General features: G+C 37.5%; 1 protein-coding gene across 1 annotated transcript in view; it reads right to left on the bottom strand.

Moving 5' to 3' along the window:
- Positions 1 to 15190, bottom strand: part of LOC122480639 (serine/threonine-protein kinase TNNI3K) — a 291341-nt gene that overhangs the window by 43616 nt on the left and 232535 nt on the right. Inside the window, exons 22-23 of the mRNA XM_043575277.1 lie at positions 12604 to 12663; positions 9356 to 9525 (exon numbers count right to left, since the gene is read on the bottom strand). Of these exons, the coding sequence (XP_043431212.1) occupies positions 9356 to 9525; positions 12604 to 12663 (230 nt within the window). The remainder of the gene's footprint in view (positions 1 to 9355; positions 9526 to 12603; positions 12664 to 15190) is intronic.

Genomic DNA, 15190 nt, shown 5'->3' with positions numbered 1-15190 from the left:
CAGGAGTAAGAATTAGCAAAAACAACAAACTACTACAGAATTAGACTATAAAGATGGTAGAGATTAGAGATGGGAAATATCAGACATTCTGATATAGAGTATAAAGTAAATGTGTTTGAAGAAAGAAAATAATCAATTAAAAGAATGTAGATGAAACATGAGACTTTCAAAATTGTCACACACACACACACAATTTCTAGATATGGAGTAGAAATTAGAAATCAATTGAAATAGAAGTGCAATGAATAGAACAACATGTTAGATCCAGTTACCGAGAGACTATGTGAACTGGAAGATAGATTTGAAGAAATTACCAGAAGGCATCAAAGAAAAAGTAAATGGTGGGAAATATATGTAAAGAGGTTGGGGAATGTGGAAAATAGAGTGAGAATATCTAAAAAACTTCTAGAGTTGCAGAAAGTTAAAATGAAGATAGGGTACAAAAATAGTAGAAGAGACAGTGGTGAGGAATTATCCAGAATGTATAAAAAGATGTCAGTTCTCAGATTCTGGACACCCAACAAATTCAAAGCAAGATAAATAAATTAAATCTATTACTATACACAACATAGTTAAACTGTAGGATACCAAAGACACAGAGAAGTTCTAACAGCAGTTGTAAAGGATAGATTGAAAATAAAAGAAAGAATTAGATCCACAGATGAAAGTTTACCAGCAGCAAGGAAAGTTAGAGAAACATGTTGAATGCATCTTGAAGGTATAGGGGAAGAGTAATTAAACACCTCAAATCCCATATTCACTAAAGTATCTTTCAAGAAAGAGGGAAAATAAAGGTGTTTTCATATGATCACTTCGTGACTTCTAACAGAGTCATGTTAAAGGAATTTTTAAAGATGTATTTGAGGAAAAGGAAAATGATGTAGAAGGAAGATGTGAAATGTAAGCACAATTAATAATGAAACAGTAAATATGGGTAAGTCAAAATGAACCATAGTTGGATAAAACAATAAAATAATACCTAAGATGTAGAATTAAAAAAAAAAATCATGATGGGGGCACCTGGGTGTCTCAGTCGGTTAGGCATCCAACTTGGGCTCAGGTCATGATCTCGCAGTTCATGAGTTTGAGTCCCACATTGGGCTCTATGCTAACAGCTCAGAACCTGGAGCCTGCTTTGGAATCTGTGCCTCCCTCTCTCTCTGCCCCTCCCCCACTCACCCTCATCTCTTCTGTCTCTCAATAAATAAATAAATATTAAAAAGTTTTTTTTAATTTTAAAAAATCATGATGAAATGAAAACAATGGACATAAATATAAGATAATTCAGGAGGGAATGATTTGCAACTAAAATGCTCTAAAACCTTTTGTTTGGGAGATCTTTTATTTTAATAACATATATTAAATTTATAGAACTTGTTAAGTATGTTAAAGTTCTAGGGTGCCTGCCCACCAAGAATCGAAAAACAGAGTGCATATTCAAAGAATCCAAAGAAAAACAAACAAACAAACAAACAAAAACAGGATAGGGTGAGAAAAAAGAAAAACTAGAGAGAATAAAATAATATGTTAGCAATGAATTCCAATTATTTCAGCAATCAATGAATGTAACAATCAATATGACAAAAAGTATAAAGAACCTTACAGAGAAGATTATAAAATCTAACCACAAGATCTTAAAGAGCATTTAAATAAATGCAAAAATGCACCAAGTTCATGGGAAGGGAGACCCAATATCATAAAGATGTCAGATCTTCCAATATTGATCTACAGTTTTAAAATGTCTATAATCTTGGGTGCCTGGCTGGCCCAGTCAGAAAAGCATGAGATTCTTGATCTCAGGGTTGTGAGTTTGAGCTCCATGTTGGGTGTAGAGATTCCTAAAAGAAAATAAATAAACTTGAAAAAAATATAATCAAAATCTTATTTTTTTGTGTGTGGAAAATGCAAGCTGATTATAAAATTTATATGGAAGAGTAAAAATCCAAGAATAATCAAGAATAGCCAAGATGAGACATGCCCTACCAGATATCGAGACTTTAAAAATGTTACTGTAATTAAAATTGTAAATTGTTGACATAGGGATAAACAAATATTCCAATAGGACAGAATATAAAAGCTGAAAAGAGATCTATCTAAATGTAGATCCTTGATGAATAAAAGAACTACTATTACAGATCAGTTGGGGAAGGGATGCTTATTTTTTTCTTCTTTTTAGGAAAGAAGGAAAGAAAGCTTATAATCATTATTTCATGTTTGTTCATCCTGTTCTCTTTATACCTGGACAACATCTCCATCTTCAGTGAGACCTCTCCTAAATACCTTAACTCATAGCAATCTCTCTCTTTTACAAACACACTGGGAATGAATGGATCAGTCACTTCTCTCCTCACAGAGTTCAGGTACCTCCATTCTATTCTTTTGTTCATTAAAAAATGTGGGTAGACATTTAATACTCTAATGGTGACAGAGTGGTATAGAAAGAGGTCTGAATGATTTGGCGGTTCATTATTTTTGGATAAGAACATATCTGAACTTGATAGGAATGTAGGGGCCAAAAACTCTGAATGGTAGAGTTTTACTCACTTAAAATGCAGAAATACAAAGCATGGCATTCATAGCCCAACTAATGATTCCTCTAATTTATTATAAATAAACATATTTAGTATTCACCATCCACAGTTAAATTATAAAAGAGATATTATAGGCATCTGAATAAAAACAAAAGAGAAGACAATTTTTGTCCTAGAAGTGTTTATGGGTTAATGGAGAATAAAAAAATAATTATGAGACAAAATCATGTAAGTGCATGAAGTGGCACAAAATTCTGTGACCCATAGTAAGGCATGGGTGGTGATGGGGTAGCCCCAGAAAAGCCTCCCTTATGATCTAGTGATTAAGCTGATTGAGATATTACTGATGGCTTATTAATACTTTGACAAGATTGGGGGGTGTCAAGGTTAAAAAATATAGGGTATGCGGATAGGTTAACAATAGGTTCAACACAGGGTATGTATGGGACATAGTAGAACTCCTAGTTTGTCTAACAGTGTGCATTACTGGGGATGTTATTGCTATTTTATACAGGATAATTTTTTTAAGTTTATTTATTTTGAGAGAGAGAGAGAATCCCAAGCAGGCTCTATGCTGTCAATGTAGGGCCTGATGCAGGGCTTGATCCCACAAACCACAAGATTCTCGCCTGAGCTGAAACCAAGAGTGAGACACTTAACCAACTGAGTCACCCAGGTACCCCTGTACAGAATAATTCTTTATTTTGTGGAATTGTCCAAAACATTGTAGGAAGTTCAATACTCTGGCCTTAGCCAAACTAAACACTGGTTGCACCTCCTTTAGTCACTGGGACTACCAAAAAGTGCCTCACACAGATCCCAAACTCCTAGCATGCATTTATTTGAGAAGAGAAGTGACCGTATCACTCTCTGCCTAGAACCATTGGAACATATGATACTCAGCAGGAGGTGTAACTGGAAAACGTACCATTGATCATTTTGGATTCCGGGATGACATAATTTCACTTAATTTTAGAGGTAATGGAGAATTATTGGTGGTTTCAAAGTAGAGTAATGATGTAACAGGAGTTCTACAGAAGGAAAGGTCATGCTGGCAGTAGAGCGTTAAGTGGATCAAGGCCAGAAGAAAGCCAGAAGGGGAGAGAAGTTAAAGACAAAGGAAGCAGAATGGTCATGTGAGACATAAGGACTGGGGGGTTAACTGTGTGTGTGTCTGTGTGTGTGTGAGAGTTGGAGCTGAGGGTTAATATGACATCACAAGAAAACTCATGAAGACGAGAGAAGCAAGGTAGGAGGAGCTGAAAGTGCTCATGAGCACAGTGTTGAGATTGCTGATTGTGGTGAGCTGGTGAGGGAAATAAATTGGGGATGAAATGGGGATGAAGAAAAGAATGAAAGAGCACATTCGAAGAGCCTGAGGGAAGGTTCAGTACAAAGATTCATGTAGGAGAGGTGGTAGATTAAAAAGAGAGTGTTGACCTTTGCTGATAAGAAGGAGACACTATTGCTTGTTCTTGATAAACATTCTGCTCCATAACAGCAAATGGCCACACTCTTCTCACCGCTCTCCTTTTTTTTTTTTTTTCATTCCTCCCAGGAACATCAGTTTCAGGGTGCTATCATCTTACACAATTGCTGCATTCCGGAAAAACTATGTGTAAATTAAAATTTTATAACTTATATTCAACTTTTATAAGTCAAATTGCATTCCAAGTGCACTCGGCAAGCTTTCTATTTAAAGGAACCTTTTGATGGACCCTTTCGTAATGTGAAAAATTAATTCCAAATGTATCTGTTTTACAGTTGCAGTCCCTGGATCTCTGGTTTTCTTCTCCTGGACAGCTAACTAGGTCGTGGCGTTCTATTCTCAGAGCCCAGCCCCACACAAACACTAATTGGTTTTCGCATCTGAAAGGTTGTGTATCACTTTGTCATTTCTAAATTTACATGATGTAATCCATGTACAAGATGGGAGAGATTTCATACCCAGTGGGAGGAGCAAGTGCCACATGCTTAGTTTTCCAAATATATCTAGAGACACAAAATATTTTAAAAGAGGCAGTACTTCAGAAGCGCCTTCCTCAATCTCAGATTTCAGCAATTTGTCGTTTCAGTAGGAACTGGCAAATCCCTATAACCTGTGGAAAAAATATCTATTTTTCACCTTGACATTTATTTTAGGAAGAACAACAATAATCATTAAAAACAAATATGCAAAGGAACAACAACCAAAGCCATCACCAAATCATGCATCATAAAAGTATAGGCTATGAACTTCATAACCAAAAACTGAAAAATAAATGCACCATTTTAAAGGCACTGTTGAGGGCTGTGAGACCCAGAATTGGAAGCATACATTAGTTAGGACTACACCATTCTCTTAAAAGCATGATGCCAGGCTAAAAATTCCACCTGTGTGATTCTAACGAGTTAGGATGCCTCTTAGATCAGCAGTCACTAGCACACTGCAAGGATTTCTGGGAGAGGCCACACAGGTAGTCAACCTTCAAAACGATATCCTTTGGTTACAGCTGCTGGGTCACCTCTGCTCTCACTTGCCTCTCCTTGTTTATCCCCTTGGTTGTATCCCCTTCCCCTGGAGTGACTGACAGGTTAGCACTGTAGCATTCTCTTCTAGCGTGCTTCTCATACTCAGAGATATATATTAGAATCATCTGGGAGATGTTACAAGCTTCTGACGTCTGGGTGCCACCCCCATGTGTTTTGGTTTAATTAGTCCTGGGCATTGGTACTTGTAAAAGTTCCCCGGGTGATTCTAACGTGCAGCCAGAGTGGAGAGCCACTGTCTTGCAGGCTGTTAAACTCGTGGCCCTGCTGGGCTTACTCCATCAGTTCCTGTATCCTCAGGCTCTTTGACTTTAAGAACCTATTGATCTCTGGTCTCACTTGCTCTGTCTTTCATATATAAAAGCTGAAAAGGCAGGCTTAGGAGAAGTAGCTGAATTCTTTCCCTGACCGACTTCCAGAAGAAACTGGAAGAAGTCCAACAAATATGAGTATTGGCAAAATATATCAAGCTTCTGAAAAGTGCCAACTCCTGTGCCAGAGAAATTCAGTAAGCATAGAAGAGATTTAGGTGAGAATTCTAGCTCTGCCTCCATAAACTCAGGAGAGTGACTTATCCTTTCTAAGCCTCAGTTTCCTCATCTGTAAAATTGGAATACCTACTTCCTAAGGTTTACTTAGATGACAACTCAGTGTCTAAAATAGCATCCAGCATGCAGCATGCACTCAATAGTGATAGGTATATAAATGGAAAGCACAGAGAAATTAAAGCTTTTTCATTGATTATGTTTAAAATTAATAACAATTATAATTTGTTGAGCCAATGTATCCAAATCTTTATCTATGAAACAAATATTTACTATGTATCGACTTTATGCCATCCATACTGCTGGATACTAGGGGTAGAGTTATGAATAAAACAGACATGATTCCTATCTTAGTGAATCTGACAGCTTAGCTAAATGCTTCACCTATTTCTGTAGTTGATTTCAAGCAGTCCAGAGACTGAACTTGCTGGAGGGATAGTACAGCTAACACACTAACATTCAATGCACCCTCACAGCAAATACTCAGGATGTACTACATTGTTAAGAGAAACCTGAACCAAGTAGAGAGACAAAGACTTAGCAGAATTCTGCAACAGTTGTGAAGGGCCAGAAAGGTAGAAGAAATCTTATGAGACTATCAAAAGGAACATCTCAAAAAACCTGATGGGTTTTTCCCACCCCATTTGAGCAGTTTTATTAGCAGTGGTATATTTCTCGGGGTTCTTGAAGGCCAGAGAAGTTGTATTCCCTCCACCCCCAACTCACCCGATTGGGAGCACACCTGTGCCTCCCGTGCTGTGTAGCTGTCTCTGTATTGTAAATTGTGTGACTTACCTACATTCCTGGAACTTGTATTTTTTGCTTGGGTCTACTGGCATCTTTTAATCAATCACTCACTCCTGTGACAATACTGCCTCTCTCAATAACAATCCTAACAGCTGGTGTTATTATCTCTATTTTATGTATAAGACTTAAGAAACGTGCCTAAGGTCATTGGGCTGGTAAATAGCAAAGCTGAGAGTGAACCTCAGTCTGTATGACTCCACAACTTATCCTCTTAACCTTTGCCTCAGAGTAGACATACTTCAGGTGACTGTGCTTTGGAAATATCAAAATCTGACCATTCAGAGAATTCATTTTAAAACCACAAGTAAAGAGTAGGAAGACCAAATGGAACTAGAAGACAATGCTGCGACTGAGCCTAATCTAATCTTGGCCTATGGGCCCTTTATGAAATTATATAAGAGACTGGAATCTAATAAAGAATTGTGCCCAGTTTGCCTGGTTATCAATCAACCTGCTGATACTTAATTTTATGACATTCTGTAGATTAAAGGCTTCATGATTCAGATTCCCATCTCTTCATAGCTGTAGCTGCCACTCTTTTGTTAGACGTAGAATATAATAACTACAGCTAAAAAAGCAACATGAGCAATTTGTGTATGGTATAAGATCCTTGATAACTCCAGATAATCCTTCTCCATCTTCAGGGTAAAATTTCTTACTCTGATGATGGAGAGTGTGAGTGAGTGTGTAGGCATTTATATGTGTGCCTGAGTATACATGTAGAGCAGCTCATGTGTAAATGCTCAGGAGCTCATGCAGAAGAACAGATATTTTAAGCCATTTTTTTTCAGATTTCCATAGCTTGCAGTATATATGCAGTAGGGTATCCATTCAGCTTATAAGTAAATGCCTTTTCTGTTTCCCATCCAGAACAGGGGTTCCCGGCAGCCATGCTTATATTAATGAAATATGACCCCACTGCCACTCCAATCATGTTGCTTATACCAGCAGGGGCCATTTGATCCAAAAAAGGCCAATCACATTCTCTCTCTCATGGCAGACTCCATTTATTCTTAATTCATTATGGTTTCTGTATCTATGCCTTTTGTCATGTGACTTTTCAGTTCTTTCTATTAGAGGCTGTGTATATATATTTTCTCTTCCTATTGGATGTTGGACTCAGCTAAGTGACTTGCCCCTAGAGTTGGCCCATAGAATGCCATAGGATGCAACTTGAACATAGGCTTTAAATGAGCATGTGAAGCTGGGTCTGTCTTCTTGAATTCCTAGCCTTTGTCCATGAGAACACGTGTTAGGTAGCTGCTGGTCTGAGGACAGAGAAAGACATGTGGAATAGCCCTGGATAAAATCTGTGCTCAGAGTCAAGCCCACCAATAAGCAGTTCACAGGCACATGAGCAAGAAATAAAAGCTTATGATCAAATATTGTTGAATTTTGGTATGTATTTTATAAAGAATTATTATGGCACTACATAACTAATATATCTCTTCTTGAAGCTTTACAATTAAGCTGAGAGACAAAAAGATCTCCTATTGAGAGGAACAGGGGCATGTAAATGGCAGAGCTTGCTATGGAAGAATGTTGAACTTTTTTTCCCTCTTTTTCTGACTTGCTCCTTTAGTTAAGTTTCTCTCTCTCTCTCTCTCTCTCTCTCTCTCTCTCTCTCTCTGTCTTTTAAGGTAAAGTTCATATAAATGCAATTAACCATGTTAAGGTAAACAATTTGGTAACATTTAGTGCATTCACAGTGTTTTACAATGACCTCTATCTAGTTCCAAAATATTTTCATCACCCCAAAACAAAAGTACTGTACTCATTAAGCCTTTATTCCTAATTTCCCATCCCCACCCCAGCCTCTGGGAACTACCAATCTGATCTTTTTTTTATAATGGGTTTACATATTACCTATTATGGATTGAGTTGTGTCACCCTCCCACCTAATTCTTATGTTGAAGCACTAACCCCTTATGTGAGGATACTGGAGATGGGGCCTTTAAGGAGGTGATTAAGTTTAAATGAGGTCAGAAGAGTGATGTCCTGATCCTACAGGACTGGTGCCCTTATAAAAAGGTGAAAATTGCAGAGCTCTCTTTGCCATGTGAGAGCACAGTGAGAAGAAGGCCATCTGTGAGCAAGGAAGATGAGCATCTGTAATTCCCACTGGAGTCTGACCATGTTGGCACCCTAATCTCAGACTTTCAGTCTCCCCTGGTGAAAAAGTAAATTTCTCTTATTTAAACCATCCAGTCTGTGGTATCTTGTTATGGCAGCCTGAATTGACTCACACACTTATTCTGAATATTCATATAAATAGGATCATATAACATGTGGTCTTTGTGCTTGGTGTCTTTCCAATGAAGGCAAGTTTTCAAGGTTCATCCATGTTGTAGCATGACTGAAGAACATCTTATTGTGTGCGTACCACATTTTGTTTATCTGCTCATCTGTTAATGGATATTTGGATTGTTTCCACCTTTTGGCTATTGTGAATAGGACTGCTCTAAACATTTGAGTACAAGTATTTGTTGGAGTACTTGTTTTCAATTCTTTAGGGTATATACCTAGGAGTGGAATTGCTGGGTCATAGAGTAATCCTCAGTGTGCTGAACCTTTGGTGCTCAGATCCTAAAGCTGTTTCTTGGTTGCCACACAAGGAATTCTTCCTTGGATTCCATAAGATAACCACAAAATACTTTCAATAAATTCCCTTTGTTGCTGTAGCTACACAATTCTTACTTAAGCTAGAGTTAACTGCTGTTACTTGAAACTTAGAATTACTAAACTAACAAATAACAGAATTCCTCTTTTTTGGTCCCATAATATTAATATAATATTATAAGAAAAATGGGCTAAATCCTCTTACTTCAAAGTTTGGCATGGGGTGGTAAACCCCCCATTGATACTAACCACATCAGATAACTATCTTGATGAGATTCTGGAATTCATCTGGACTGTGAGATTGTTGCTTAGATTGCTACTCACCTTTGGGACCAGGCAGCATAGGACCTTGCATTTAGAGCATATTCCAACTCAAAACGACTTCGTAAAGCTGCCACATGGCTCCGGCCAGGCCCTCCACGGCTCACCAGGCAGTCAGAAGAAGAGGAAGGTGACAGAGACCCACTGCTGTTACTTGATGCGGGAGACATCAGCTGAGTGAAGAAGGGGTAGTTTCAATCCTTTAATAAAACCAACAGGCTTAGGGCAAAGAATAGAATATAGATTTATTTTAGCTTTCTATTCTAGGATTTCTCATTTTTAATTTCTATTCATCTCAGCTTGCTTCTGGCTTTTCCTATCGGCCTCTGATGGCAACACATGGCTCACTTAATTTACTTTTTTGACCCAGTTCTATGCTGAGAGCTGGCCCTTTAAACTTACACTCATCTTTCAGAAAACATGGTAGGCTCAAATCAGATTCATAAAATAGATATTTAAAAGGTGATTATTTAATGGCTAAAAGATTACATTTTTCACCATGGTGATAAGATTCATGGCAGAGTTCCTTTAAGTTGTAGCTTAAAATTATCCCCTTTATATGAAATTATTTCCTTTACATAAAATGAATTTATACACTTTTCCAAGAATACATCCATTTTATAAAATGAAGGATGCTTTAATGTCTGGCAAGCATGAGGACTAAAGAGAGTCTTTGGGAGAGAATTTTTAAAAATAGTTACAAATAGTTAAATGTAGCTAGAAAATAGAAGAGTATTGAGGGAAGAAAATGAGAAGGAGTAGAGAAAAAATAGGAGAGTAGTTTTCTTGAATTTCTGACGACCTTGCTGTTTATGCACTTTACCTAACCCAACTGAGAACATTAGTGCTTTGACATTATAATTTCCTAAGACATGTAGACTGTAGGTTTGGGTTTAAAAATATAATATATGTAAATTCTAGGCTCTTCACAGTAGCCAAGGCATTTCTAAGTAAAGCTCTGAGAATCATGTGATGTCAGTGTTGAAATGAACCTTCAAACTCTTCAATGATTGAATCTTTTCCGTGCCTCTTTTCCAAGTTAGCTATGTAAGCTGATGGGGAGCTTCCAGTGATGGGGAATTCACTGCCTCCAGATCTGTTCATTTATCTTAGGACAGATCTGACAATTAGAAAGAAAGTTCTTTCTCATTAAAACAAAACAAAACAAAACAAAACAAAACAAAACAAAACAAAACAAAACCCTTAATTACCCTTCATTTCTATCTGTTGGCCCATAGAGAACAAGGCCAATCCCTTTGCATGTGATCATTTTTCAGATGTTTAAAAAACAGCTCTTGGACTCATCCTGATTTTCTCTTCTCTGGGACAAACACCCCTGGTTCCTCTAATTGGTTCTTACATACATAACTTCAATCCATTCATCATTCTGATATCTCTCCCCTAAAATTTGTGTTCCAGTTATAATTATCCTTTTAAAAGGACAAAACTGGGTACTATTTTGTTTGGCTATCTCAGAAGAGAGAGGAATAATCCCATCCTTATTCTGTAGCAAGACAGCTACTTCACATTCTAACTCCCACAGAGTTTGTTATCCATTGACATTCATGATGCTCCTAAACCATATCTCCACCATTTGATATTCTTACTGTTGTTTCTTTGACCCTGGTGTGTGATGTTATACTGATTCTTGTTAGACATGTCCCATCATTTTATCTTCTGAGATATGGAATTCCACAAACCAATCACCTGAAAGCTGATTTGGGTCCATTATTTAGTACAACCCAGTCCAGCAAGTTCTCTTGCATATAGTTATTCATCTTCTCTATGAGGGGAGATTGTGCTAAGAGGCTTGGTCAGTATAAGAAGACAAACTAGTTTAGGAAGTCCTACCATTGTCTCTTGTTTCTGGAATCCACTCTTTCATCTAATTGGATATATTCCCCAGACTTGGATATCTCTTTCATCTAATTGGCTATATCCCCAGCAGTTTTGCCCTGGGAAACTCAAAGGTTCCGAGTGAGGGGACACTTGGAACTCAAGCCTTAAAAGTGTCTTTCAACATTCAAGGCCTCTGGCAGATTCTCTTGTTGGTAGGGGCTGCTGAAGCCCCACCAAATATATATGTTTCAGGACCGAAGAGAAAGGAATGAAAGTTTAATGTCCAGAGACTGAAGCTACTTCCTACATACAAAGCTTCCTTTTTAGAAGTTCTGGTAAAGAGTTATGAGACAGAGCCATTCACTCCAGGCTGTAAGTGAAGACCTGGAACCCTTTCCCGATAAACTGGGTTCTAATGACACTAAGTTGAGTTTTTTTTTTTTTTTTTTTAGGGAAAAAAAGTGGGATGGTTCCAATTTGGAATTTCACTGTGCAATCTCGGGTTGATGCTGTTTCCCCTGTTTTGGCCCTTCCCTTCATATGCATATGTATATATGAGCCTATATGTGTGATATCCACCCCCCTCTCTTGCAGCATTCATTTGCCTTGGGAATATATTATTATTTTTGAATTAGTGCTCATGTTTTAGCTTCCTTACTTATTTTCAAATCCTATCTTCTGACCAGGTGTATAGAAAATTAAGGCAATTAGAGAGAAAATTAAAGCAAACAGCTCCTTGATATTAAGGGAAGAAAATTCCATTAGCCTGATTACCAACATATATCACTTTATGCAACATATGTGTGGTATAAAAGCAATGCATCCCAATTAATTTATGCACTAATTTTAGTGATAATTTTCCCTTTCTTATTGAGCATAAATACACAGTGGCTTAAAATTTAATTTATGTTTCACTGTATATAGGAGCTTTTGTATAGAAAAAAGTTGATTTAAACAATTAACTTCTAATGTATTGCATGCACTTGCAAGCAAGCAGGGGAGGAGGACAGGGAGAGGGAGAGAGAATCCCAAGCAGGCTCTATTGATCTCACAAACCATGAGATCAGGACATAAGCTGCATCAAGAGTCAGATGCTTAAGGGACTGAGCCCCCCAGGGGTCACTACTGTATTTTCAAGTTTTTACATATTAATTTTAAAGCTGGGCATACCTGTGTCCATTTGCCTGACTGATTATTTGTTGTAAAGGCCTACATTCATGCTGGATTTGTTTTTATCCCTATAGATTCAGTTAGTCCACCCTAGAAACTTAATGAACAGGTTAAAAGTATGAATGAAGTTATAGACCTCCATACCTACTATCTTTCTAGAAGCACCATCTTACTTATTCCCCAACACCCTTGGATACTCAAGACTTTTTTTATGGACATATTTCAGAAGCTAAAGTTCTTACCTCAATGTTGCAGAGACACTCTTCTAACTTGGTAACAACTTCAGAAAATTCGGGTCTTCCCTGTAAATAAAGAAAAGACTTTTTTCCCCCAAAGAATAAAAGGGAGGCAACTCTCTTTGGATTTTAAAATTGGGTATTTGCATTTGTAAAGAATGAGATTAACAATAAAATATATTTTTATTTAAAATACACTTGTATTGAAGTGTTAATTGAATGTTCATTTGCTGTTCAGGGAGGGATGTTGAGTCTCCTTCTGATAAGAGTTTTAAGTCAGAATTTGCAACTACATTCAGATAATGAAATAGTGGAAAAGCTTTAATTAGCTTTGCATGCTTTTAAATGGCAGGTTTTTCTCTTCAAAATGAAAGAATAAAAGTGAATACTAAAAACTGTTAACTATCTCAGTGCCTTATAATATACTGTACAATGTGTCTGTAGGAAAAGAACGACTAAAGCAAATTTTATAATTAGCTTCATTTTTGAAAAATGCCACCTCAGATTCAAAGCTAAGATCAATAGAAACCTCGTGACTATATCCTATTTTAGGGTTAAGATAAGCTTTTTATATTAAAAAAAACCTACCCTTAAAGACATTGTTCGTTATGAACTTCTGTGTCAGATGAGTCTGCTTAAACAAACATTTACTGTATTCTGATCATATTCCAAACTTTGTTCTAGTTGCTAGGGATACAAACATGATTATGGATCTATGAAAAAAATTCTGGGAATTTTAGAAAGTGTTGTTCTCTTTGGAAGAAATTATATGCCTCCTTTTGTCAGATCCTAAGGACTATATAACCTATCATTTCTCCTTTATGTAACTTTTACTGCCAGGAGGTGGATAGCCCAATTTAACATTCAGGTGCAGTAACCGACTAATTTAGATTCTTAGTAGAACAATTTCTCCCTTAATATCTAGCCCTCCCCTGAGGACACTACTTCCCCTAGAGCCCACTCAAGTGGAAGCTGTTTTATCTTGCATATTCCTGGTACCTTCTGGTTGGTGGGGGAGGTGATGGGGTGAGTAGAGTTCTGGGTCTTCCTTACTGTTCCTGCAACTTCCGAATGGTTTCTCCTCTAAAAACCACCGGTTCATCAAACTCTCCCACCAGTCATTCTCCCCCATTCTTTGAAGGCTTTAGTGTTTGGCTTCCTGCCATGCTAACACTACTTAGTGCTTTTAATATCCATGTAGCTCATCATCACAATAGTCTGACCTCTGGGTTCCTTTGTCTCCTCTTCTGCCTTGATCTTACACCCCACCTTCCTGGTAGGTAGTCACATAGCTCCCTAGATAGACCCTGTTACTAACAAGGTCTGCAACCCTTCAGTGTCTCCAATCTGTCAATTTCCATCAGATCACTATCTTGGCTCTATATCTCCTTTCTTTCTAGCTTACTTCTTCTGAAACCCTGACTCCAACAATCTTTAACTACACAAACCATTTTACCACTTTAAGAAACCAACTTTTTATTGTGAACATTTTCAAATATACCCTAAAGTATGAGAAAACAATTCAATAAACCTTCATGTATCTATCACTCAGCCTTAAAAAAAACATGTTTTTGCTAATATTTTCTATGTACATACATACGTCCATATCTATCTACCTACTTTTCATCTAATCTCCCCTATTTTTTGTTCATCTTACCACCTTTTCACTGTCATTTACTCACCTTGTTTCTTCCTGTGCTTAGCTTAGATTTCACTGGCAATCATAATCACTCTCTTCCATACTACCTCAACTCCCTTGCCTTATCATGCCTTTTATACAGTATTGGGAAAAATCCCAATCTTGACTGAATCCATTGTGACTGGACTTACTTCAAAATCATGTCCCTCTAGGGAAGCCTGGGTGGCTCAGTTGGTTAAGTGTCCAACTTCAGCTCAGGTCATAATCTCATGGTTTGTGAGTTCAAGCCCCACGTCAGGTTCTCTGCTGTCACTGCAGAGCCTGCTTCAAATCCCGTCACCCCCCGCTTCTCTCTCTGCCCCTCGCCCACACATGTGTGCACTCTCTCTCTCTCTCTCTTTTTCTTTCTCAACAATAAAAAAAAAAATCATTTCACTCTAACCTCAAGTGCACCCTCAGTACTCCCTTGGGAGATTACACATTTTTAGTTCACTCACTCTTCCACACTCCAGACCTGTCTTGTACCTTCTCCTCTTTCCTCAAATGTCTAATTCCCACTACTACATTGACCACTCACCAATGCCTAAATTCACATAATTTGCCTTCAGTCCCACTTTTATGGATGAATTTTGCCTGATTCTATTTGAGGCCAATTCTTATCCCTGCCTATCTTCAAGGGTATTGCTCTAACAATAATTTTCCCTTCTACTTTTCTTGCATCACCAATGTTTCTTTTATTTAATCCCAACATACTATTAATTCTTCCATCTTAAAAACAAATAAGCAACAAAATAAAACTCTTGACTCCACTTCTTCCTCAAGCTAGTACTCCATTTTCTCTATTCGCCAAAATTGCTCAAAAGAATTGCCTAAATTCACAGTCTTTTACTTTATTCCTTCCATGTGATCTCCACCCAAATCACGTTTTCTCCTGTAACACTTTGCTAACCCTGC

This window comes from Prionailurus bengalensis, chromosome C1 (assembly GCF_016509475.1).
Source record: "Prionailurus bengalensis isolate Pbe53 chromosome C1, Fcat_Pben_1.1_paternal_pri, whole genome shotgun sequence".
In the NCBI taxonomy this organism is placed as follows: Eukaryota; Metazoa; Chordata; class Mammalia; order Carnivora; family Felidae; genus Prionailurus; species Prionailurus bengalensis.
This window is presented reverse-complemented; position numbering and strand designations above follow the sequence as displayed.